The sequence below is a fragment of the Falco biarmicus genome, chromosome 9 (assembly GCF_023638135.1).
Source record: "Falco biarmicus isolate bFalBia1 chromosome 9, bFalBia1.pri, whole genome shotgun sequence".
Lineage (NCBI taxonomy): Eukaryota > Metazoa > Chordata > Aves > Falconiformes > Falconidae > Falco > Falco biarmicus.
The window spans coordinates 52912672-52938160 of NC_079296.1; the positions used below are offsets into that span (position 1 = coordinate 52912672).

At 42.1% G+C, this 25489-nt stretch overlaps 1 protein-coding gene across 1 annotated transcript in view; it reads right to left on the reverse strand.

Moving 5' to 3' along the window:
• Positions 1–7804: 7804 nt before the first annotated feature.
• The window catches only part of C9H10orf90 (chromosome 9 C10orf90 homolog), a 68216-nt gene continuing 50531 nt past the window's right edge, over positions 7805–25489 (reverse strand). The window contains exons 4-9 of the mRNA XM_056352097.1: positions 24948–25238; positions 22689–22882; positions 21438–21639; positions 10630–10693; positions 9305–9404; positions 7805–8711 (exon numbers count right to left, since the gene is read on the reverse strand). Of these exons, the coding sequence (XP_056208072.1) occupies positions 8673–8711; positions 9305–9404; positions 10630–10693; positions 21438–21639; positions 22689–22882; positions 24948–25238 (890 nt within the window). The 3' untranslated portion in view covers positions 7805–8672. The remainder of the gene's footprint in view (positions 8712–9304; positions 9405–10629; positions 10694–21437; positions 21640–22688; positions 22883–24947; positions 25239–25489) is intronic.

The following is a 25489-nucleotide window of genomic DNA, read 5'->3' on the forward strand; positions in this document are numbered from 1 at the left end:
GTTATCAACACATACATTCCCCCCTTCCCCTCCACTCCCCTTGCAGCTCCCTACTTGGGTTACGACCTTTTTCTCTTCCCGTCCTAAAGGCTCCGTAACATTGATTTCATCTGACATTTCTGCCCCACAGCTTTGGGCTTGCCAGGGCAGCGGGAGTGAGCAGAGGCAAACCAGCCAGCCCCGCGCTGCAGCCTCCCCCCCCGCCAGCCACCAGGTCTGCCTGTTAGTCCGGGTCGATGGGCTCCTGGTGCCCACCAGGTGCCCCATGAGCTTCAGCAGAGCTCAGTTTTTACAGGAATAAGCTTCTCAGGAATAAGGATTTAGTCAGGCTCTCCCTTGATGCACACATGCAAGGGACATGCTTATAAAGTTGGGGTTTTCTTGAGCAGAGACTGTTTCTGAGACCTACCTGTGAGCTATTTGAAGAAACATGGTCCCATGTACTCGTAGAGAACCTTGAAACACTACAGTTGAACAGGATGTTGTAATACTGAATTAATTTTATCAGGGATCACCAAACCCCAGAACTGAGATGTTTCTAGATAACTTTTATATATATAAAAGAAACTAAATCAACCCCTACCTCGTTTGAATGATACAACGTTACAACATTATATTAAAATAGAAGTAAAATTGACACAGCCATCCTGAAATTATTTATACATTTAACAACTGAGACTCAGTACTTTTAGTCTGTCTCAGGGATAAAACATAACCTGAGGGAGCAAGCCCCTTCTGTTAAGCCGTGTTTGGCGAACGCCGCTTGCTAGCATCCTTTCTACCTGGAAGAAGGATAGCAGGGCTGATGGTGGGTGGTACACGCTCATCACATTCATCTCCCCTGCCTGCTCTGCCCAGTTCATCCCACCCCTCCACTGCAACATTGATTTGGAAAACAGCTCCTTTCCTCTAACAAAGCAGGGGAGTAAGCTCTGCTTGAATGCTGATTAAGCTCCATATAGCTCTTTACAGGGAAACTACACAGAGACTGTTGCAGGCTGCTGTAACAGGGCCAAGGGTGAAGAAGCCAAGAGGAGCTCAAGCAAGAGCAAACAAAGAAACCCACCGCTCCAAGGATACAGGACCTTGACAACAACAACTGCAACCCCCTAAATTCTTTGGCGGTTAAAACACAAAAATGCAAACCTCACACGGTCCCTAGTTACATTCTTTTCCTGTAGCATAAACGCTCGCTTGTGCAAACGCAGCACTCCCCATGAGTGCAGCCCCCACCGGGAGCTGAGCCTCCCGTGCCCGCACCCCACCGCTGAGCCTCCCCTGGGGCACCCTCCCTGCTTTGGGGTACCCTCCCTGCTGGTGGGCATCCCCCACAGCCCCCAGAACCCTAACCCAACAGCCGTGACATCCCAGGGATGTAGGGCTCTGCTCCCGGCCTCACCCCACACTCAATTAGCTGTTGACATTTTCCTCTTCCAGCCTTCCTCCAGGAAGAGGAGAAAACCCCATGCTAGCTAAACTTTCTTCTGTTTCGGTAACACGCAACCAAGTACTTATAAATAAATAAACAAGCAAACAAAGAATCTTCTTCAGAATGTCTGCACAGCCTTAAACTTCCACTTTTCGTTCTGGTTGCTGCCATTTTCTTTCTCAAACCTGCTGCAGTAACTGATGACCCCTGCTCTCCCTTGCAGTGGGCAGCGAGGACCCCGTGGCACACCAGCTTGTTAATGCTACCAGACAGGAATTAATATTCCACAAAATAAAGAAAAAAAAAGTCTTGCACTATCTTCCCATTTGGCACTCTACCGTTGATCAACCCCGATTTACTGTAGTGGGAAGGAAATTCTGCCACGTAGGCAGAAGCATGGAGATTTCTCTGCCCAGCAGCCTGCTACAGAAAAAAAAAATCCTGAAAACATCCAAACCAGAGTAACTTGGGCTTATGTTCTTCCCTCCGAGGACCTGAATAGCATTTTATTTTTCAGACCACCTGAACAGATCTTTATTTCTCCACGGTGGAAGAAACGTCATTTTAAACTTTGCTACTAATTTCGACACTCATTCTGAGAAGTGATGGTTCTCCAGCATGATCCTTATGTCAGACATTTCTGAGATCATGGCAGGAAGGTGTCCTGAGCTAAAAGTCCTCTAACTACAACAAACGACCCATTAAATATAGGGTTTTTTTACTTCAGAACAGACATTGAGAGCAAGCACTTTGATGTGTTGTTACAAGTTTCACTGTCTCCCTGAAAACAAAAGAAAGAAAAAACCCCACATTTTTTACTTGTATCACAAGAGGACAGTATTCAACCCAGACTAAAAATTATGAAGTCATATATTTTTAATATTCCTGTCTAGCCCTCTGCAAACCACAAAACAATGCAACATCCATCATCATAAACTCTGGGACAGTAAATTAGGAGGACAGCACATTTTTGTGTGTTTTTAAAGAAAAATAAATATTCCTAATGGGAAATTTGAGAGAAATCATTAAAAGTCACTATGGTATACATCATGGGAGAATGAAATCAATTAGGTCTTAACCTCATATTATTTATGAAAGGAAAAGTGAAACAGAGCTTCTTTCATTATAGGCATTTTCTGATTCTTAGATTCTGTTGCAAAACTTTCATTTGCTTTGGGTCACAAACACAGTAAATAAAATCTCTCAAAACCAAAACAAATAGAAGTAAAATGTTGGGTTTGTAACATCAGCTAATAGTATTAGATAGAACAGTCAGCCCATAATTATACATCTTTCATGCAGTTTAACTTATGCCATTACATAATTAAATTTAGACCAAGGAGCCCTCAAAGTTATATTTTTACATAATACCAAACACAAAAATTATATATGTGCTCTCCGTAGCATTACAAGTTAACCATGTATTTGGCAACACTTTGCAGTGAGTGGGTATTCATTACTAATTCCTCTGGTGTTCATCGTAGCAACATTAGCGACAAAGAACTAGTGCGAGTACAATATTGGAGCACTGGTTTATTTCTCTATAAAACGGCAGCCTGGAATACACCAGTAATTCCCTCTCCTTGACACCACTGCCATGCAAGACCACACTGCTGTTGGTGGGGGATTAATCCAATACACTGCGTTACCGTCACGGAGGGCAACGCATCCAGCAGCCCTGCCCAGGCAGCCCTCGGGCAGCTGCACCACAAGCCCAGCCCCGTATCTATCCGTGGGGATCCCATCATTTCTCCACCAAATCATGGCACATGCCTGTCTCCAACCTATTTCCCTGCCTCCTTCTGCAGTGACACAATTTCAGAGGACAACCCAGTTACAAAACCAGATGTCTGTCCCAACTATTAAATTTTTTTAACTCCCTGGCCATGGTTACATATTACAATTCATTACAACGATTGCTGAGGGACCTTTCCTTCAGACGCCGTCATCAAGTAATCAGAATATTAGTTCACGCTGGACACCGCCCCCATGACCACCCCTTGGTCACCATCTTTGTTAAATTTCCCCTCACCACTCTAGAAGGGGATATGTTGTAGCACTCTCCAACAGCCAGCTGCAACAAGGCCTTTTACCATCTCATACCACCACACTCTTCATACAGTCCCTCTGCTGCCTTCTCCTTGTCTCACCTCATCCAGGCCGTGTGTTCTCCCTTCTCTTGCTTCTTCCTCGGCTGCTCCCCCTTCACTGGCTCCCAACCACTTAACTTAACCAGCCACACCGGCACCTCATCTACATCAGCCAACCCACCGCCCCTGAAGCCACCCCACAGCTGTATATTGTCAATGCTAATTAGCCCAGCTTCATTCCACTACAGGAATATAAAATGTTCACTTATCTTAAGGAACAAAAAGTTCTAAAAAAGCACAGAAATACAAAATAAAAATGGAAGTTTCCCCATTCTTCAAGTGCAGCTGCAAGAGCATATTAGACAGTGTATTAAGAGGTGGCCTGAGCGAGAAGATGAAGCTAAAATGGTTTCAGATGAGTCTTTTTCATTTTCTGCTGGCAATTTCTCAAGCCAGTTGCAGACCTGCAGTAACTCTAGAACCAGGGAGTAGCCTACATGTAATAAATCTTTGCATAAGGATCTTCCTGTAAGTATATACTAACTATATTCTAGTTGTTGTAAGATGCTGTAGAAGATAATGGTATTTAAAACATGAAGTCTAAAAATACATCACTGTGACCAATTAAAAAAAAATATGCAATTAGTGGCTCTTCTACATATTCCTATCTATGCAACATGAACCTTAAGCAGTTCATTACACTTTTTGTATTTCCTATTTTATATAATTGTGTGTACCATGAGCACATTCATGCAGGTTGTGGTTGTTTTTTTTTAATCACTTCTGCAGCTGGTAGGGAGATGATACACCTCATTATCTTATTTTGTGGGTCATGTAAAATGGATATTAAGTAATTCTGCCTCCTACAGCTTTGGTACAGAGCCAAGGGGAACTGGGAAAAGTAAGATGCCTGACTTAAAAAAGAGGAAGCTTTATATTTTCAACATAGAAAAGTGTTTTCACATGATGTGCTTCTTGCAAGAGTCTTGTCATAGCTAAACAGAAATTACAAGAGAAAATAATAACCTCCCCAAACACCTCCAGGCAGTCCAGCTGGGAGACCAGTTTCTCTTCCAGAGCCCAACACACCAGTAGGTCGTTGCCAACAGGCAGAGTAGCACCACTCAACCAGCAACACAGGCTCCTCGCACTGAATGAGAATTTCAGGCAAGGATTTTTGTGATTGTGATCTCAGTGGATGCATATTTTAATCAGAGCTTCATAAATATTTTCATACATATATTGACCTTCTCTACCTGCACTATATTTGAAAGCTTTTCAGTATCTTTTTTTATCCTATTCCCTTTTACGCTCAGGTGTCCCTGCAGTTCAGTTTGTGCCACTGCTTTCTAATCACCTTTTAGTGGGAACTCTGCGGGCTGGGAATGGTCTCACCTGGGGCTGGGACTTCTCAGCCCCCCTTGCCTGGTGCTGACCTGTGTCTGCGACAGCAGGGGAGCACAGTGAGGGCATCTCACAGGCATCCAGCCGGCCATAACCCAGCTCAGCGAGAAGCACACTGAGTAATAAACTACACAGGCTTAAGTCATAGTGCTTGATGAAATACGACCCTGTGGGACAACCCCGTGTACTGATCTACTCCGTCAGTGAACAAGTGGCCAGTCAATGCTCCTGGAAAGATAATTACCCACCATCAAAGCACACAGGCATTTTTGTCCCTGAAGTCAAAGGGACAAACATCTCTACAGATGAGGCCAGCGGGGGTATTTTTAGCCATGGTGCTCTTTCTGCGATGGCTGTATCAGGGAATGGTTTCCTCTGGAGAGAGCTGCCAGAAGCTTTATCCCTGCTTTTCTGTGTTGTTTTCCTTGTAAATCAGCTCTCTCACAGAAAACATTGCAGTAACGTGACCAATCCCAAATTCTCAACAACAAAACTCCTAAAAAGTCTTACCCAGACAGTCTCCTCATCTATCTGACCAGCTGAGTAAACTCGAAGAAGTAACTAATGGCTTGCATACACATACACAGGAAAATATTTGGGTTTAAAATAAATCCCCAGAATACTGTAACCCTCAGTGCTTTACGTTGCAATGACTTTCAATCCTTAGTGAGGTATTTCTGTCAGATAAAAATTAATGATGCCAGCAAGCAAACAAACACCATGTCTTGCACACCTAAACCACTGTGCATTCCCCATGTGGGCTCCATTTTGAATAATGCAAAATGTTGACCCTGCTGAGAGGTGTTCTGTTTCGAAAGGAGAACGCCAAGGCAACGTGTTGGCAAGCCTACGCCAGCTCTGTGCCTGAACACCCCCAAACCCTCGACACCTCATCCCCACCAGCTTCTGCTGGTAAACACCATTCTGCAGCCACGTATGAATCAGCAGCGTGGGAAGAGGTGACCCAACAGGGGAGGTGGGGAACAAATCGCAATGCCTATTACCAGGGAATATCATCCTTATATCATCCTTATATACATCCTTATAGAGCCGTACCAGCAGGAATACGTGTCCCTCCTGAAGACACAGGGCATGGGCTGACAGCCGGAAAACCCGAACACAAACAACATCCAGCAAGAAGGAAAATTCCCGTATTTGACAAGTGGGGGTGATTTAGACTGCAGAGTTTTCTGTGTCGGGTATTATCCAATGGCAAATGTACTCTTGACTTTGAAACGCCTGCAAGTCCAAAGTGAAATATGCTGAATTTTTTCCTAACTCTAAACTTTATTAAGTTGATGCCTGCTTGTATAGAGGGCTAAGCCTGTGACACTCATGTTTTTCTGAAGTAACATTTTCCTGTACAGTCTATTTTCTATTACAATGGCTGGATTGTAGAGATGAAATGAAGAGCAGTTAGATTAAGTCATCTCCTTTCAGTGCCCGGGCATACTGCAGGAGAAATGTCTGAGTTGCATGTAAAACACTCTTTCACTCCCAGAAAGGAAGACTCTGGCTCTTCCACTCTGCCAGAGAAGAAGTGGGAAAAGCCTGGGGGCTCTTTTCTCCTGGTGGAACTAGATGCCAGTCCCGCAGCAGGGACATCCCTGCCCCAGGCAGTGTGTATCTTGCTGTGTGCCCCATGGATACCAAATACCAAATGTCTTGTTTCCATACCAGAATCTCTTGCTGTGGCTCTGGGGGGAGACTACAAGAGGCCTAAAATGCATACAGTAAAGCAGACTTAAATGTATATAGTATTCCTCTACAGATATGTGCAGGAAATAATCCTCCTGAAGGGTACGAACTTGATGAACCAAAGCTGCATTTCTCTGAAGTCAAGAAACTAGAGACCAAGGAGCCAAGGGGGAGAAATGCTAGTTTCCTACGGAAATCAAAGGGGATTTTGGCACTGACTTTTATAGGAAATGTCTCTAGCTGCAGCGAGCTGTAACTGGATGAAAGCTTGAAAGACAATCCTTTGGATTCAGTCTAGGAGACCATGTGTGGGGGTGTGTTTACGGCTATAATTTATCACTCTGTGGTGGAGACCCAGAAGTCCACCACAGAGAGAAAGGCCCTCCTGTTTGAGGCAGGCCACATGTTTTTCCTGGAGAGCAGCAAGAAGGATCAATGAACCCACGGGAGAGTAGATCTACCTTGCAGCTGAGCTGAGAAGCTTGGAGGATGTTCCTTCTCGCAGTTCTTTTTACAGGTTCTACTTGAAGCCGTTTGTGGTCCAGCCCTGACATCGCTTTCCAGTACAGCATCCCTTGCTTGGTTAAAAAGACTTTTTTTGAGGAAGGTCCTTGGCAGTTTCGTTCTCACAGTCAGCACCACCTCACCTTACATATCCTCTTGAAACGTATTGAACTAATTGATGAGTTTTTAAAGATATCTATCTGGAATGCAATATATTCATGCAATTAATACCTTCTCTGTGGGCAAAGATTAACATAATGAATCCTACTTTACAAACTGGGAAGCTGAAACACAAAGAAGCAAAGCAATCTAACAGAGACAGTCAAGCACAAAATATAACTAGGTTCCTTGTGTCCAGCACAGGTCACACAGCTGGAGGCTATCTCAGTGGCCAAAGCCCAGCTCACAAACATCTCTCTTCCAAAAACCCTGACCTTACATCTCAGGCTGGATTAGAAAAATAAAGCATAGATATCAAAGGCCAAATTCCAGGCTCATTCAAACACACTCAACTGGGTGTTTGTACAACAGAGGTTAACGCTTGCAATGATTTTTATGGGCATTATTTTTTACCGTAGGATTTGTGGCATACAAAGGCATGACTTCTCAAGCAGTTTCAATAATTGTGTTATATTTAACAGCACCAAATAAAAACATAGCAGTTGGATCAATATTATATTCATATTTTATTCCATAAATAAACTCCATTGGTTTGTAAGCTGGTTGTTTTTACTTCCAAAATGTACAAATAAAGATTTAAATATTTTTGGAGGAAATGTTACAGATGGTTTTAGTTCTGCAGTTTTGATGCAAACATACTTCTTGGCACCACTTCTTAATATGCCATTTCTATAAATACTTAATGCTCACAGAAGTGGAGTAAAATATATATTACAATGAAAAACACAAAAAATAGTGTTATAATCAAATTTTTAAATATTGCTTTTTAAAGGGTAAGCTTGCTATGTAGATTCACTATATAAACAGGAATAGAGCTCTTCAGAGAGCTAAAATATTGGTCCCTTTTGGTATGTTAAGTATTAATGTGAAACTGCTGCTGCTATGATTATGTGGTAATGCTATTTCAGCTAGTTTCTAAACATAACAAATAATGATATTCATTTTTCTTTACTTCAAGGATTTAACTCACAGGAAATCAATTAATAGAACACTTCAGAGAAATAAGTTTTCCAGATCTTATAAACCCAGTTCTAGTGCTACAGAGATGTATACTTTTTAAAAGATTAAGATAAGTAATACCACTGTAATTCAGTATTTGCATTAAAAATTCTTAAAATTATTTCCTCTGGGTACACTGACCAAAAGGTGATGCTCTGAAACAGCTGTGTTCCCGTTTAGACTGTTTTTGATTACTTGAAAGCTGCCTTGAAATTTCAATTGAAATATAAATGATCTTTCTTTCCATAAAGAACCAAAGATAAGAAAAATTACCTCCAGGTAATTGAGATAACAGTAAATTTTATGGCTTATCTAGCAGTCAAAGGCATTCAAGATCCAATTAGGATCATGGGCAAGAGAATCCTTTGTCACTCTGTGTTTCTTTGAAGGAGCTGGTCCAGTAATTGCTGGGGAAGAAACAATACAAAACAGCCTTAAGATACCATTAAAGTACATGAGGTGGATATAACTGTAGAAATCTTCAGTAATACTGTAGGTGAGATGGTATGAGCATTCTCAGACTTCAAATCTACTGGCTACATTGCTCAAAAAAAACCCCCCCCACAACCCCCCAAAAAAACCCCCCATCAAAAAAACCCGCCAAAAGCTTTTCCATCTTGGATAGGAAGGGTGTCATTAAATGGAGGAACACAGCACTTAAACAAAGAAAACCTGGTACTTGTAGAGCATGGTTATCTAGCAATGTCTCAGATCTCCACCTGGGTTAATTGTGCTAATGTAGCTTTCTATCACAACTAATTACTCATTAAAAAAACAAAAAACACAACAAAAGTGCCTGTTCCAGCACAAGGTTCAGCTGTTAATTCAAGTTTAAAGTGTCTAACCCCAAGAACAAGATTTCAGAGAGCATCCTTTGCTCTCAGGGTTTGCACGTGATTAGCCCAGGCTCCCCAGGCAGATGGTCCCTCTCTACAGACCACCTTCACAGGTTGAAAAAAGGGATACAGAACTATCCTTGGCATTCACAGTAAATCCTTACCTTCTTGAAGATCTCAACACGCAGCCTGTTGCTCTGAATGATGATCCGTTTCTCTTTTTCTTCTTGTTTCTTTTTTACTTCAGGTAAATTGTTGTAAATCCTGGGATGAATTTAGAAAGTTAACTTCACATGCCATCCCTGAGACTCGTAAATAATTTGCCTTTCCTATAGGAAACGTTTGCCTTCAGTGCAATACTTGTCACTAATGGGCATCTCTAAGCACTTGAATTAGATTTATGGCACGGGAATTATATATTATGAACAATAATTTTTATATAAAATCTGACTTGCTGAAAAACACTTCTAATTTTAGACTAAAAAGTAAGGAAAGAGATGGGATCAGGTTATCTCAAGGCAGCAGTGTAATTCTGGAGTAGTTTCTAGTGAGCTCAGTGGAGTTGGTTTCAATTTATAGCAACATAATTCAGACCAGAACCTGGCCTGTACACTTTTATGTATTTATGTCACAAAATTAATACCAAACAATTATTTTCAAGTATTTTTCTAAAATGTAAGAAAACCATCATTATAAGATTGTAGACTCTTAACACTTTCTCACTGCCATTAGAAACTCTTTTTACCGAGGAGAAGATAATCTGTCCATTTTAAAAATAACACAAGTTGCCCTCAAAAAGGTGACTTCTGGTCTGATCTTTTTCCATTGAAATTAGTGATAAAATTCCCAGGAGTGTGAGAAGAAAGTCGGACCTTCCTTTGCAGAAGTCCTTCTCTTTGCATGCATACAAAGCCTGCTTGGTTCTGATTTTTCCTCACAATATTTTGCTATACTGAGTTCTTGAAGCAGTCTGTTTTGGCTGGGGGTTGTGTTTTGGAGAAGAGAAATGGGAAACATCTTGAGGACTCTTGAAAACGGGATGAATGCTGCATGGTAGCCAGCAGCTTTCCTTGCTGTAAGTGATGGCAGGAAGTGCAGTGCAGTTAAAGATCACACCCCACGTTCCTGATAGTTTGCTGCAATTCCCATACTATGTGCCATAATCGGGGTGGAAACAAACAAACAAACAAACAAACAACCCAAAGTGACTGTGCTGCTTACATTTTTGAATGTCCAATATGAGGCACCTGTCGGGGACTTAGTTTTCATGCGAGGAGTACCCCACGCTGTCTGAAACGGTTAGAAAAGGAGTGTTCATAGGGCAGGGCTGCCCCAAATCCATTAGCCTGATACTGTGGATGTAAGTCATGAGCATGGCATAAAAGCGTGCAAGCAGAGTGACAGACCGGTCCCCTGGCACATGGAGATGACATGGAAATACAGTGCCTTAGACATGTGAGGTGGGACTCTAAACCGAAGCGATTTGTACCTTTTAGATCGCATATGCATCTCCTTCTCTGGAATGAATCTTTCCTTTGGTTTGAAGAGGTTATCTAGCAGGGGGAAAATAAAGTTAATACTGGAGGAATCTGTGTTTACTGAAATTTTAGACGTCACGTTTCATGTAGTCATGATATGTTATTTCTGGTTAAATTTTTGATGGCTTAAGGCCAGTTCCAAACCTCTACAGGTCAATGGAAAGGCATTTAATAACATCTGGAGTTGAACTGGCTCCTGAAGCTGCCCTACAGAAAAGGAAGGATGGGTAGGACCCATAGCAACCACCTTCATTGCAGAGTTCATTTATTTAAATTGCCTATGACTTTTGTCATTGCCACGTGGAGCTGTGTGTGCCCTTTATTCAGATAAAGAGCCAGTGATGATTTCTGTGGTACACAGTGATCTATTTTCCCCGTGCTTGTGCAGGCAATCAGCGCCCCGCCCCCCGCCCCCCCCCCCCCCCCCCCCCCCCCCCCCCCGCCTGAATCCTCAGCTGACGAGTGTTGGTCTGATCATGCCTGATTCAATTTCCACCTGTTTTGCAGGGCTGTGAATAATTGTGCCAAGTGTTAGGAGGATGAAAATTATATTACTCTTTCCTGATCAAATATGAATTATCCATGATAATTCCAATCAGCATTTCCCTGGATACGGGAAAATAATTACTGATCTTAGCAGTCAGCTAAGTCTCAGGAATAAGTAGGTTTAACATGTTCCTTGCAAAAATGGTTTCTGAATGGGAAGGGGTGGTGTTTGTATGAGATGGGAAGGTGGTAGATACATAATCAGAACTGATTCTAGATGAAGGAGACTGTGTCTAACTACGTTTATCAGGGAGAAGAGGGAGGACTGCTGCCTGCACAGCTATGTTATTTAGATTTACACTAGGACAATAAAAGAAAAAGTGGGGAGACGGGGCAGGGTCCCCCCATCTGTACAGCAGGACACATCCAGAGCAGGGGAAGGAACATCCCTGCAGTGCACAACCTGCCACCCTGATGCACACAGGCGACCTAGGTAGTTGGAATTTCAGTTTCTCAGTTCACGTGTACTTAAGAAATGGTTTCACGTTCTGGTGCCTGAACACAAGGGTGGCCCGAGCGTTCCCTACACCCAGCCAGCTCCAGGCAGTTTCGCTGGGGCACTGAGGACAGGGGTGTCATGACCTGTGTAGTCACAATAATCTGAATGCCAAAATATTTGCCAGTATGTTTGCAGAACATATGTATAAGATAAATATATGTGCAAACTTTTAAGCACTTCCATTTTACAAGGAAGTTTAGAAGGCCTATATCACAGCAGGCGTCATGTCAGCATCCTTCTACCATCTCACTAAAGAGGCAAAATACAATAATCAAGGCAGAGAAGTAAACACAGAAAATAATTTGTTCCAGAACTGCCCAGTGCAGACGCTTGCCCTGAGCAGGCTCAGCGGCCCCTACCCAAAAAAGACCCCTACCTTCCCCACCAGGTTTCCTTCCCCATTCTTTAAGACAGCACGTTTCAGGGATATTTATGGGAGATGTCTCAGCAACCACTCAGCCCCAAGCAGTTTATGGGACTACACCTGAAGGCAAAGTTGTACTCAGATTACTGTGTTTCTCAGGAAAATGCTACACGTCCTTTAAGATCACTGTTGTATCTCTATGTAAAAATAAAAGGGAGTTTTGCAGCAGCTCCTATTCTGAATTATTTTCAGTCGTGCAAGTGTTAGGGATTTGAGAAAGGAGGGGAGGCTGCGGAGCCTCCTCTGCCTGAGGACTAACTTTTCGCCACTCAGCGGTTGTCTACGCTTAATCATGCTTATTAAATCTTCAGTACACACACACAACATGCTCAGTTTGCTAGGAAAATATAATTTGCCTTGTATTTATTAGTGGTTTTATGTTCATTTACATGTTGATTAACTTAAAAGGAATAAACACTTGGATGCTATTGCTGTCCAAATAACCCTGAAATTTCAGGGAGCAGATTACCTGTGACCCCGATGGTCCTGGTGAAGGGTTAGGGCCCGGGGTCATTGATTTTCTGGGACTGGTGTGGAGTGCAGCACACTTCAGAGCAGCCTCAGTGCAGTCCCTGGCTGCTCGAGGTTGCACACCTCATTCTGACAGCTCAGGATTGCAGGATGCATCCCTGCCCGTGAGGCACGTCCTCTCACCCGGAAGGTGGCACGGGATCAAGCTGAAGTTGTACAAAGCCATTGCTATGAGTGCTCTGCAGCACTAAAACTAAAATAGGAGGTGCTTCATGCTACACAGCAAATTTGGGCATCTTTTTCATCTGTGTGGTAATGTGGTCCTTAGTACAAGGTTCCTGCTGTTGCAGCCAGTTGCTTGCATGTTCCCCTGTCCTTGGGCACAGAAGAGCAGCTGAGAGCATTGGAAAGACCTCCCCGGCAGAAACCCGCACTGCCTGCCCCGACCCTCGCGCAGTGAGTTGCGGTGGACTTCTCCCAAGACGCGATGCTATTGCACTGCGCGGCCGACCAGCACAGAGCCTGGTGTTTGTAAGATTTCCCATGCACTGCGAGTGACATCTGCTCAAAATTATCAATTTTTATTCCAGGAATACTCAGATGGAGGATTTCTGGATCATAACTAATTGTTTTAGGGACGCACACATCCCCCCCCTTTTTTTTTCTTTTTTCTTTTTTCCTTAAGAAAACCTCTTAATAACACATTAACATTTCCAGACCTTTGTGCGTAGCCACGACAACATGTGAGGGATGAAAAACCCAGGCAGGGATCTGCAGGCCTGCAACCGATCCTGTAAGCAGCATGACAAGTTAATCTGCACTTTTTCTATGAGTTGCCAAGACTCCATGCTGGCACGCTGGGAAGCGCCGCAGAGGCTGAGCTGTGCGGGTGCTGGGGCATACGGCTGTGCCTTCAGAATAACCCTCTCCTGATGGCACAGGAACAGTCTTGAAGCCATCAGACCCACCACTGCCCGTGATCCTGCCTGGAACTAAGTATGGGGTTGTGCAGTTGGTTTGAAGGGAAGGATTAAAAACAAAGGGTCTGGGGAAAATCCTCCAAGAACAAAATAAATCTTCCTTAAAATAAGGAAAAGAATATTAAAATAATACCCTTTGTGAAGCAACTTGGAGTCAAATGGTAAACGCTTACAGCTAACCATTCAGGTAGTATCTCTCAGCTCTCTCTCAGGTCGTTATGTATGAGGAAAAAAATTTCACATGCAAGCAACAAGAAGAAATAAGGCTAATCCTTGAAAGATTTTAGGATTAGAATTCAAAAAATAACAGAAAAATAAATAAAAATTGGTATAAATGAAAAATAAAAATCATACGTACTTGTAAATATTTGTTAATATTTAATACCAAAAAGAAAGCATATTTCAAAGTGGCAGAGCAGCACACATTCAGAGCTATAATAACCTGCCAAACACATTGTGAAGACCTGTATTAACATTCTCTCCTACCAAGCAAATATCAAAGTGAGGCATAAGGTGGACAATTCCCAGGCTGATAGTCTTCTAAATTGCATTTTATCAAAATTCATTATCAAATTTCATAGCCTTGTATTACTTTTGGAGAAAACTATTCTGAAGTAAAGAAAAGAAGGGATTTCAAAGCAGTCATTCAGCATTTCCAGTGATGCACCGCAGTTAAAAAAAGGTCTAGACAGATAGGCATGAAACATTTCAATGGTGTGGTTTTTTTAAACCTTTTGAAACTGCTGAGCTTCTGGTATTTACACCAGCGCTGTATGCAACAATGGTCTGACATCTCCACAGTGGGAGAAAGAAGCCACTTCATCAAGTTGTAAATGAAGAAGGTAAATGGGTCATCACTGTAGTATATTTTAACTAGTGCCAAACAGCTCCACAGACAGGGTGAGTAACTTTCCTGCTTGGGAAGTTAGTAAATGTTTAGACAGAGAACAGATAAAATGATTGCGTTGGAATCATCCCCTGACTTCATGTTTACCATTAAATCACTGAAACACTTTAAAAAGAGAATGGCAAAATTTATCAAAGGCTAAACTCTGCCCATCAGAATATACATACATTTTCTCCTAACATAAATGCAAATCCTCCAAGTTTGTTAGGAGCTAAAAAGTGCCTTTGAGGATGTGCAGTCAGTCGCTGAAATGCAAAGCACTGATAGCAGTGGTTCTCTAAACTGTTTTTTTACTGATCTGAAAAAAATAATTCACCAAAAGCCCATTCACCCAGAGAAGTCCTAAAATAAATTAAAAAAAATAATACTTTAAACACTGCTTTTTTAAATCAACAGTCCTTTAAAAGATAAATTAGTCCTGAATTTAAGATGAATGTCAAGGTGGCATTCAGCTTAGCATGCCTGTAGCCCTTGACTGGGAATTCATCCAGAGAATATAAACTAATGCCTACACCCAGGGGTGCTGCCCAAACTTTTACACAGCGTATGTCAATGACTTCATGCAATGAATTAATTCAGCTGTAGTCAACAGATGAGGTTTTGGTATTATTTATAAAAATGCAATAACCCATTAGTTAAAAGTTTGATTGTAAGACTGCCTGGACTTTCTGCTGATCTTAGGCAAACGCTGAAGCTGAGAAGTGCTTCTTCACCCAAGAGGAACCCCAGGAAGGTGGTTCCTGGGCTTTCTAGCTGTTCACGTCTGTCCTACACTGTGGCTATTGAGAATTCTGATTCTTCTTAATATTTCATTCTTAACAACGGAAAACATCACAAGTATCTCTAAAAATCCTGTGAAGTTTAGAGGTTTATGAAAACATTTTTGTATTAAATTAATTTTGGGCATGATGCAGGAGATTTCAGTCCAAACGGTACTTAACACTTACAGATTTCATGTGGAAAAACCCAGCATCTCACCTGGCTTTCCTGAATCATTCTTGTTTGAATAGAGCAGGTAGTCTTGGAAAGCGTAAGGTTTCTTTCAAAAAATAGCAAATAATGAAGATGGTTTGACAGATTTTAGTGAACTCATCAAAAGATTAATTTAATCTTTGGTAAAATTTGCACCAGCTTCTTAATCCTCACAGTTTTTAGTTTCAGTTTCTAATCATGGGTGAAATCAGACCTTTTATTCCTGGATTAACAAGTCCATCGTCAGAAATTCAGTTTTCTATTTGGCTGCTTCAGGACTCCAAATGAAATTATCCCCCAGCAGATTGACTAAACTTTGTAAGTCATCCAATATAAGCCACATTGTTTCAACACTGCTGTCATCCACACAGAAAACTCTTCATATCTGAAGATCTTCCAATTTATTACCGCCTTCCTTGCACAGAGGCTGTCTGTCTCCCCTCTTTGCAAGAATGAGGGCATGGAGGGGACATGCTGGTCACCCCATTCACTACATCACCTCCTCCCCTGGCGTCACAGTGAATCTGAGCATCATGCTCCTGAGAGACTGTGTCACCCACAGCCAGGGACTTGCAATGAGCTGCCATGTTTAGCTGACTCATAGCAGTGCTCAAATCAATGTGATGAATAATAATATCATAAAAATAGGTCATTTCTCTTCCTAATTCAATTACCTGACTGCAGCTCAGTCTGTGTTCAGAGCTGGCAGCCTTAACCAGGAGGCCAGGTGCCGACAGGATCAGTGGCATTACTGCTAGCTATGAGTTTTGACGGGGAAAAGGAACCCCAGAAATGTCACAACTAAAGTCACACACAAACAGAGATGGACTGGTGGCTGCAAACATCTCACCAACTGCCAATGGCATCTGAAGACCACAAGGATGCACATTAGTGGCTGCAGGGGTTGCTGGCTGCAGAATTATTGCAAGTTCTCCAATTGCTATTTTTCCCCTCTCTCTACAACCCAAATTAAAACCTCCCTGGCACAGAGCTTCTCGAGAAACCACCCCCTTGAAAACAAACAAACAAACAAACAACAGCAGTCCTTGCCCCCCAGGCTTTCGCAGTTACAATAAAGCTTTTTGGAAAGGTTTAGAAGCATGACTGAGAAGGTATAAACTTGTTTCCAAAGTATTACTAAAGATACAGGATTTGGGTATAAATCCGGAGAAACACAGCAGGCCCCGCAACAGGGGTTGAACGGTAACGTGCAACTTCTATTACCATTTCCAATGAACCACTACCCTCTCAAAATGGAAGGTATGAAAAAAACATATGGGCCTGAGAAAATTTTTTAAACCTCTGAAAGTGCTTGTGTACACTAAGATCACAAGGCTGTTCATTATGCAGATTTAAAGGCCTATAAACAGCTGGTAGTCCTGTCACTGAAGTAATTACATTACGGTTTTTCGAGATTTAAATCCAGTTATTTGAACATTGTTTCTATTCAGTTCGTCACAGTGGGATCTCTAATTTGTTCGACATAGTCAACAGCAGAGTAGTCTATCTTGGACTAATTAGCACTCTCAAAATTTAGCAGTACACATTACCTAGCACTAAGGCTAGCATGAGAGTTGCAGGTTCTCTGTCTTCAAAGTGCTCTTGTGTCGAGAAAATCTTCTGCAGGATAAACATTTTCATTTTTCTAAGATTAATTTCAGCGTTTTATAAAATCCTGCTCATGAATTACAATTAAAAATGGTAAACAACTTGGGTTTTTTGAGGATCAGAAGGTAAACGGAAACTGCACAGATGTCGGTATTTATATGGAAATGATGCTCAATGCCAATTATTTCTGTCTCCTACAGGAAACTAAGTTTGTAACAACACTGCCAAAACATTGTAAACCTGTGCTAACTCATAATTTTGTATTATCAATAAAGACACTTTAGTCTGATAGAATAATCTCAGGCAGAGAAAAAACTGAAGGTCATTGCTCTCCTTTCTGGATGCACAGGGAGACACCCCGGGCTGCAAGTTAACCCCCATTTATGCCTGCATGAAAGCAGGCTGCCACTCAAGGGGACAGTCCCACCTGTCCCCCTCCTGAGCCACCTTCCCATGTGGGCACGGATGTGCACATGGGGAACTGGGCAGGGAATGGCCTCTGGCGGCAGAAAACTAGTTGGATAACTCATAGCTACAGCCAGCGCTTGCAGCGAGTACGCTGTGGCGACCTGCTCTGCGGGCACCTTGGGGCTGCACGGAGACACTCCTGCCCACCCACCCGCGAGCTCATAACCCATCCCTGGGATTGCTGTGTCGGGGTCAGTGGAAATTAAACTCATCAGCCAACCTGCTCTTACGAAAAAGGCACTGGAAAATGTATGAAGGTGTGCTGGCAACCAGCCCCATGAACCTCAGAGCCATAAAGACCTCTACTTCCACAAACCCCAAAGATGTCAGGAAAGAGAAAAAAGTGAGAAAGGAGGGAACTATCAGACTGAAGAAAGCAACCACAGGATCACACCCTGAAGCCTAGAGGTGCCACCAATACAATGCTGTACACTTAAGCAAGTTTCCAGGTTATCATTTTACCCTCCTGGGTTCCTTGTGTCAAATGTTGTGTCCCTGCGTGCTGCTGTCAGAGCAGCCTGCTTCCTCGACAAAGAAAGCTGCAGGTGGCTGCATTTGGCAAAGATTTTTTTGACACTAGCAGGGAGAACAGGAAAAGCCGTAGTACAAGTACCAAATAAAATAGCTATGGGGACGTGGCAAAGCAACTGCCCCGCATGTGCAGAAGTGTTGGCTGACCAGTTCCTCTGACTTCTAATGACTTCTGAACGATGGTTGGGGTCTGATGCCTCTTTTGGCCTTTGTGAGTGACTGCGACATGCATGGGCTTCCAGGTGACTATAGGAACAGCCATGGCACCATAGGGAGGACATAGGGCATTGCTGTCTGCTGCTGCCCAGCGCAGCCTGGGCAGCAGGACGGCACCCTGGAAAGCAACGGTTGTGATAACACAGCACTGAGCCTCAGCCACCAGCCCCTGTCCCAGCTCTGGTGTCACAGCAGCTGCTCCTGGACCACAACCCACGCACAACCAGGAATAGCCAGAGATGGAGGTGGCATTCAGGACTCTGTGTGTGCGGACATGCAGACATACCTTAAGATGATATTTTCCCTCTTCTGGACACTTAGTGTCCTGCATAAACCCCAGGCTCTGTACCACTTGAAAAGCTGGCTTTGAAATACATAGTCAGTGGTGGACCCTACCATGTTTCCTTTGCTCAGCCAGCTTTGGCTGGCAGGTAGCTTTCGGAGTCATCTGTGCATGGGTGCAGTACAGGAGCAGCCTGGGAGCTCTCTTTGGGAGGGGTACAGTCCCATTACACCCGTAAAAATGGGAGGCTGGTGCCAAGGGAGGGGGTGCTGCTCTCCTCCCTCCCCATCTCCTCCTACCTTCCCTCCCACCTGCCCTGTGCCAGTTCATCTGATCACAACACTGTTTGATGAGCTGGATCAGTTGTTTGATCTGATAAAACCTCAAAATCCTAATTTTAAAGAAAATAATTAAAAAGTAGCTTCTGCTAGATCAGCTAACCAAAATACAGGAGCATGATGGGCCACGCGCAGCAACAGAGCAGGCGGTGACACTGCTGCTTGCACTCACAGTGTCCCTTGCACCAGGTTATAATGTGAAATGGCATCCTTAAATCACTGGGATTTTGATGTCCACTTCCCATCTCAGCTAAGGAAACTACTTGCATACCTACCTGGACTACAGCTGCATTTTCCTTTCATTTTACTTTTGTTTTCTAAAACATGGTACAAAGTCCTTCCTTGGTTTAAAAGCACATTTTACATGCTAAAATGGCTTTTCCAGAGAATACAGAATAACGACAACAAATGATAACTTCTCTTCCTTCCAACCTTGGGGGCTGGCAGAAGGGGAGGAGAAGGCTGTGACCCCAGTGGGATGGGGATGTTGTCAGCAGAGACATCAGAAGGATACAGGCATCCACCCAGTGCCCTTGGTGAGCACAAGGGAGAAGCCCTTGTCTCTTCCGCAAGAGGGGTTGCAACTAGAAAAGCTTGGGAACATATGTAGGAAACAAAGATCTCCCACTCTGGGACTCCTTAATGATACTAATCCTTCTGCACAATAGCATCCACCAGGAGAAGTCCTAAAATACCAATTGTCAGGACTCAGAGCAAATTAAATATGCTCAATATGCTCCTACACAGCCCTCTGAACTGCAGCCTCAGGTTGTGCTCTGTCAAGGATCTAGGGTTTCCAGTACTAATTACAGTTACGCTTAAATAACAGACATGTGACGCTCCTGTCATTATAAAAATATTAAGATTTCATAAACAGAAAATTACACGTGGCTACATAAAGGCAGGTGACTTATGGAAACTAAAGATTTTCTTTAGACAAATGTGTCTTTAATGACCAACCACTGAAAGAGGGAAATAGTAATTTATTTGAATCATTAATGAATGTATTTCAATATTATGCTTTTATTACTCATTAAGCAAGCATCAAGATTAATATTTAATTATAATTTAAGGAGAAATAGATTTAATTTTTTTTTTTTTTTCCGTAAAGTATTTGCAGAGTGGTTTAGGGGACTTTCAAAGATGACTAACTGAAGGTGCACGTATTTGCCGCTTCTTCTAAGATATATGACAAACGCCCGTGCCCTTGCCTGCAGGGAGGGCTTGCTGGTGCTGGCACCGAGACCCCAGCACTGCAGGGCGGCGTGACCCTGAGAGATACGAAGCCAAGTAAATTAACTTGGATAACTGGTGGTGAATGAATTTTATCGACTCTTTAAAATATAATTCATGCTTTGTGCTTCGTTCACTTACGCTTGTTTAGCTCTTACTATAACAAGGCATTACCTCTCTGGTGTAAGGTAGGCTCTGTGGTACCACAACAAACAGCACAGATGTAGCGATGGAAATCAGTTCTCTCCAGTGCAAAGCACACCAAGAGTCCTGCGATGGGGCTGCGCCCAGCCTTCCTGTGTCCAAGCCCACTCCCCAGCGAGCAAAACCCATGTTTTTTCCCAGTGTTGAAGACATCAGAGATTTTCCTTCCTGCTTCCTCCGGGTGACCCATCTATTTGTTTAATGTTTTCAATTGATTTACTTTTCAGTAGAACTATGTGGCTTCAAACGGCCACAGATTTAAAACGAAAATGTAAAGAGGAATGCCAATCAATCCAATAATCTTTTTCTTTAGTCAACTGAATTAATTAAGAGCCAGATGGCAATTAAAAAAACCAAAAACCACAAAACCAAAAGTAATTTGCTTAACATCTTGCACCTAGATAATATTTACAGGGGTGCTATTGGAGAGAGCTGTGAAGGAGCTTCTCAGAGAGAACTCTTTTTCACTGGATATTTTGTCTGTTTACCACTAGGACAATAAAACAACCTAATCAACTTGAGTTAGGAATTCACAGAGTTTAGATGCATTGATTTAGCAGCCTTGCACACAGCTGCTGGGCATAGAAGCGTTCTTTCAGAGCTAGCTCGCTGCTGAAGGCTTCATGAGTCAAGTGGCACGTCCACATGTGAAGCTGCTGAGAAGACAAGATTGGGACTCCGACTCCCAAATCCCACTGCCCCCCCTAACTGTCACTTCTCCCTCCAAACCGGTCTTTGTGATCTGCGAGAGGTATCAAATGCTTTTTATTGCTATCACCTCTAAAACTAGCAGCAACTTGCATCATGCTGAAGAACACAATGGCACATGACAACGATTCAAAGTCCCCAAGGAAGACGTCTTCTGCTGCCACAGACCACAGAAAACAACTCACCTCCACTAACCCACCTTCAGAGACTGTCTGCTCCGAGCATCAGGACAGATGCTGGAGAGCTGGTGGGGTGAAACAGGAGCTGTGGGTCTCTTGTTTTTTCACAAAGTTAAGAGGGAAATACTATACACGTGGTGGCAAGATGTCAGCATCAGCTACAGACCTGTTGCTGGTCCCAGTTCAACTTACCACTGAGAGGGTGAGGAATGGTGTATTGTTTTTTTTTGCTGGAAGTGGATGTTGAGGAAAGTTTGCGAACAAGCACTCCTTGGTTTCTCACAGGAGCATCACTCTGCTGCTGGGCTTTCCTCTGCTGGACCATATGTTCAAGTCTCTTCAGCCTTTCTCGTGAACGAGAGATGAACTCAGGCTTATGGATTTCTAGTGCTTCCTAAATGAAACAGAGAAACCCCTTGGTTTTAAAAAAGTTAAAAGGAAGAAAGAAAAAAAAAAAAAAAAAAAAGGTGATGTGCATCCAGCTGGGTTCAGTAAGAGATTATCAATGAAAATGATTGCTTGTCTGTGTGAAAGTCAGCCAGCTGCCTTCCTTTCTGTCTTTATTTCCTTTTACTCTTAGAAAGCTGTCTTGGTGTGAAATTTCCAGATCAGACAAAGGAGAATTTCTGAAAATAACCCAACTTTCAAAAAACATATTTGGATTACATATTTTTGAATTACATATTGTTATGTGTTACAAGTCATATATTTATGTGTTTATATGTTTTGAATTACATATTATCCACATTCAAGCTTTTGGTGTTTTGCCTATTTCCTGGTCTCACCCCATCACTGAAGCAGCTTGTCACTGGCAGTTCACAAGCGTTCCTGTTTATTTACATCGTGCTGCAGATCTGTTCGTGGAGGATCTAGAAAGAAAACGCTTTCCACTCAAAAGGCTGCCTCAGCATTTAGGAGTGTCTTAGGACAGAAGGCAGGAGCTGAAGGAGAAGGCAGGGAAGCACGGCGGCTGCTGGGGCTTGGTATCAACCTGGGGTCACCTCTGCACCTGTGGCTGCTGCCCGTGGCACTGGATGTCATGCACATTTGGGAAATTGGCAGTTTCAAGGTATAATTTCAAAATTATATCTTTGGGAAATTTCTAAATCCCCAAACTTTTAAGATGTTCCTCTGCAGATATGGCAGCTGGGGCTTAAAACAGGGAGCTTTTACAATGAGAGAACCCAGCAAGTCTTTGCAGCTGATGCAAGCTACCAAAACTTCACGGGAAAGGAGAAAAATCACGGGAATGTGAACTTCTGCCCTCAGCCACTTCCCAGGAATTGTAGACTCATGGAATAGTTTAGGTTGGAAGGGACCTTTAAAGGTCACCTTCCATGGAAGAAAAAAAAAAAAGGGAAAAAGAAAAAAAATTAAAATAATAGTAAAAGAAAAAATAAATCCCCATATTAACAGCAACAATAACAACAAATTGGTATTTACCCGCAGTGTCCGCGTGGCTGGTGGGGTTCTCTCAGGTTGGGAGCTGGTTTCTGGCTGGGTGAACCGGTTGTTTTTCTCACGAGTAACATCTGGCGAGTGAGCCGCGGATAGCGTTACCCTCCTGGCTCGCTCCCGCTCATCCTCCTCCTTGCACTCTTTTATTTTGTCACTTGAACCACAAAATTCATAATCACCTTTGAGAGATTTAAAAGTTCATTAAGAGTGCATGGTTAATTTTTTATTGGGTTCTCCACCTCATTAGACATAGAGGGCAATTTCTAAAATAAGAATGCCAAGGTATTATTAATAGGCCTCATTAAGCGGAATAGATCAAATCTAATCATAGGTGCTACTCACTGCCCTGTGACACCCAGAGTATCTTTCACATTAAGCCAGACATCACATCGAAGTGCAATTAAACTGCTCGGACGCTTAGCGCCATTTGCTGATATTTGCTTCCCAAAAGGCAAGACACTTCTGTAACTCAGTCGCATCATGGAAAGCGAAGAATATAACCCTGTGACCTGCAGTTTGAGTTCATTTCCATTCATTGCACATATTGTAGGAAATAACATATTGTTACGGACCTTAATTACATATCCTTTCTCTTTGACCATACTGAGACTTTCATAAACACTGTTCCGTTTTTTTTCCTGGCTGATAATACGAGTTTGCTTTCTATCACTTCTATACATTCATTAGCCAGTGGAAAGACTCCATGAAAAAAAAAAAAAACAAAACAAAAAACAAAACCCAAAAGTTTAACATGCATTATAGCATATTATTATGAAACCTGTCAATTAATATTGAGAAAAATATATTATATTCTACACTTAAAATTATGCTTTAATGCTCTATGATTGACAGTCTCTGCGCAAATTAGGACCAAAAGAGGCTATGTGCTCAAAAATCAGAGTTGACAAGATTCTTGTTTAGAGGACAGAATTAATCCAAAACAACAAGGAAACTTCAGAAGAGCTCCATATGAACCATTGTGAAAAGTCACACTGGACTACTTCTTCCTTGCCAAATAATTTGATTTCTAGAACTAAATATCTGGGAATAAAGCCCATTACTGTTTTATTTCAATTTTTGGTTACAATAAACTTAAGTATTTTCCTCTTTATGACATATTGTACATATTATATTGTACTTAAATATTAAAATTATCTGTGTTGGGTACATATGCCTTATAAAAGCCTGAACAGTATTTCCTCCCTAATACTGTTCTGGTTAACATTTTGGAAAAACAACTTGAAATCTGTGAACATGAAATTAAACTCTTCGATAAGCCAGGTTTACAGAGTGTCAATTAACTTCATCTTTGATAGATCTCAGTGGATGCTTCGCTTTTCTAAACCTAAGTCATTTCCAGTTAGTGAAATGGCACGATTTCACTTCAGGCACTGGAAGCAGCATGTAGGCTTCTCTCCTCTAAATCGGTGTTACGTTCAGTAGCTTTACAGTCAATAATGAAAAAATTTTGCCTGGCTGCCTACAAAAAAATCTGTAAAAAAAATAATAATGCTGTAAGAAGAAAGGCTACATGACCATTATAGCATTTTTAAGGTATCCTTGGAGTAAATTTCAAATAAACCTATTGATACTAAAGCCAGACTAATCTATATTATATTTCAACTGCCTTCTGCAAAACTACCTTATGCATAAATACAGCTGCTCATGTCATCTCCATTTAGCTATGTGAATCAGTGTTGGAAGTAAGACATACCAACCAGTGCTGAACTAGAAGAAATCACATTTTACACGCTGAAACCTTGTTGATAATAAATTTTTGAACAATCTTTTTTTTTTCCTTCATGATAATCTCTCCAAACGAGTTATTTCATGCTATGTCTGTGTACCATGTAGTTCAGGCTGTTGTGTCAAAAAATAACCTTGCAAAGAATGAAAGAAACGTTGCAAACAAGAACAAGGTTATAAAAATAACCTCACTTCTGGTCATTCTTGGTTGGACTGGGACTGCTTGACTCTGCAATTTTAATGTTTTTTTCAAGATTTTGTTGAATCTGCTTATAAAGTAAACCTATCTTTCTCATTTTAATCTTGTGTTCTATTAACCATAGCAATGTATGCAGTCAGATTATTTGATTGATCTCTCACCAGATGACTCATACTCAGCACTTAAAGCTGGACAAAAAATGGACTGACTTTCCATTATTTCACTTTTTTCTTTGAGACTGATCTCATCTTGTTATTGAAACCATATTCCTAACAACCACAGTAAGATTTGTACCTTACTTTTTAGGAGCTGGTTTTGCCTGTGAACATTTTCTTCCAAGAGGATTCTTGATGAAGCTTTTATATTGCACATACTATTGGAGACAGACACTTTTGGTTTCAGGATGCTCTGTGCTTGGATCTCTTTGGATTTGGAGGTGACTTTGGAGTGATCTCCCTTTTTCGATGAGCCATCAGTAGCAGCAGCAATTGCCTTTCGGGATGCTGTATCTGGAAGAGAGCCAGAGGCTGTTGTGATGATCCTGCCCGTGGTGCATTGCTGCTTCTTGCTTCCCAACAGCATTTCTGTTCCTGTAAAAAAAATGAAAATAAAAACAACCACCAAACCAACCAAATTCTACATCATGGGAACATTTTTCTTCTCACGCCTCTAGTCCTCACAATTCTTATTTCCTGGAAAATTGCTTTCAATCGTGTATTTTAAAAGTTGTAACTGATACAAATTTTATCACAACTACCACGCAGATGCACTGCAACAAAATGTTACCCATAAAAATAATCACTGAGGATACTCTTCATAAAAATACACTGCCATTCTAACT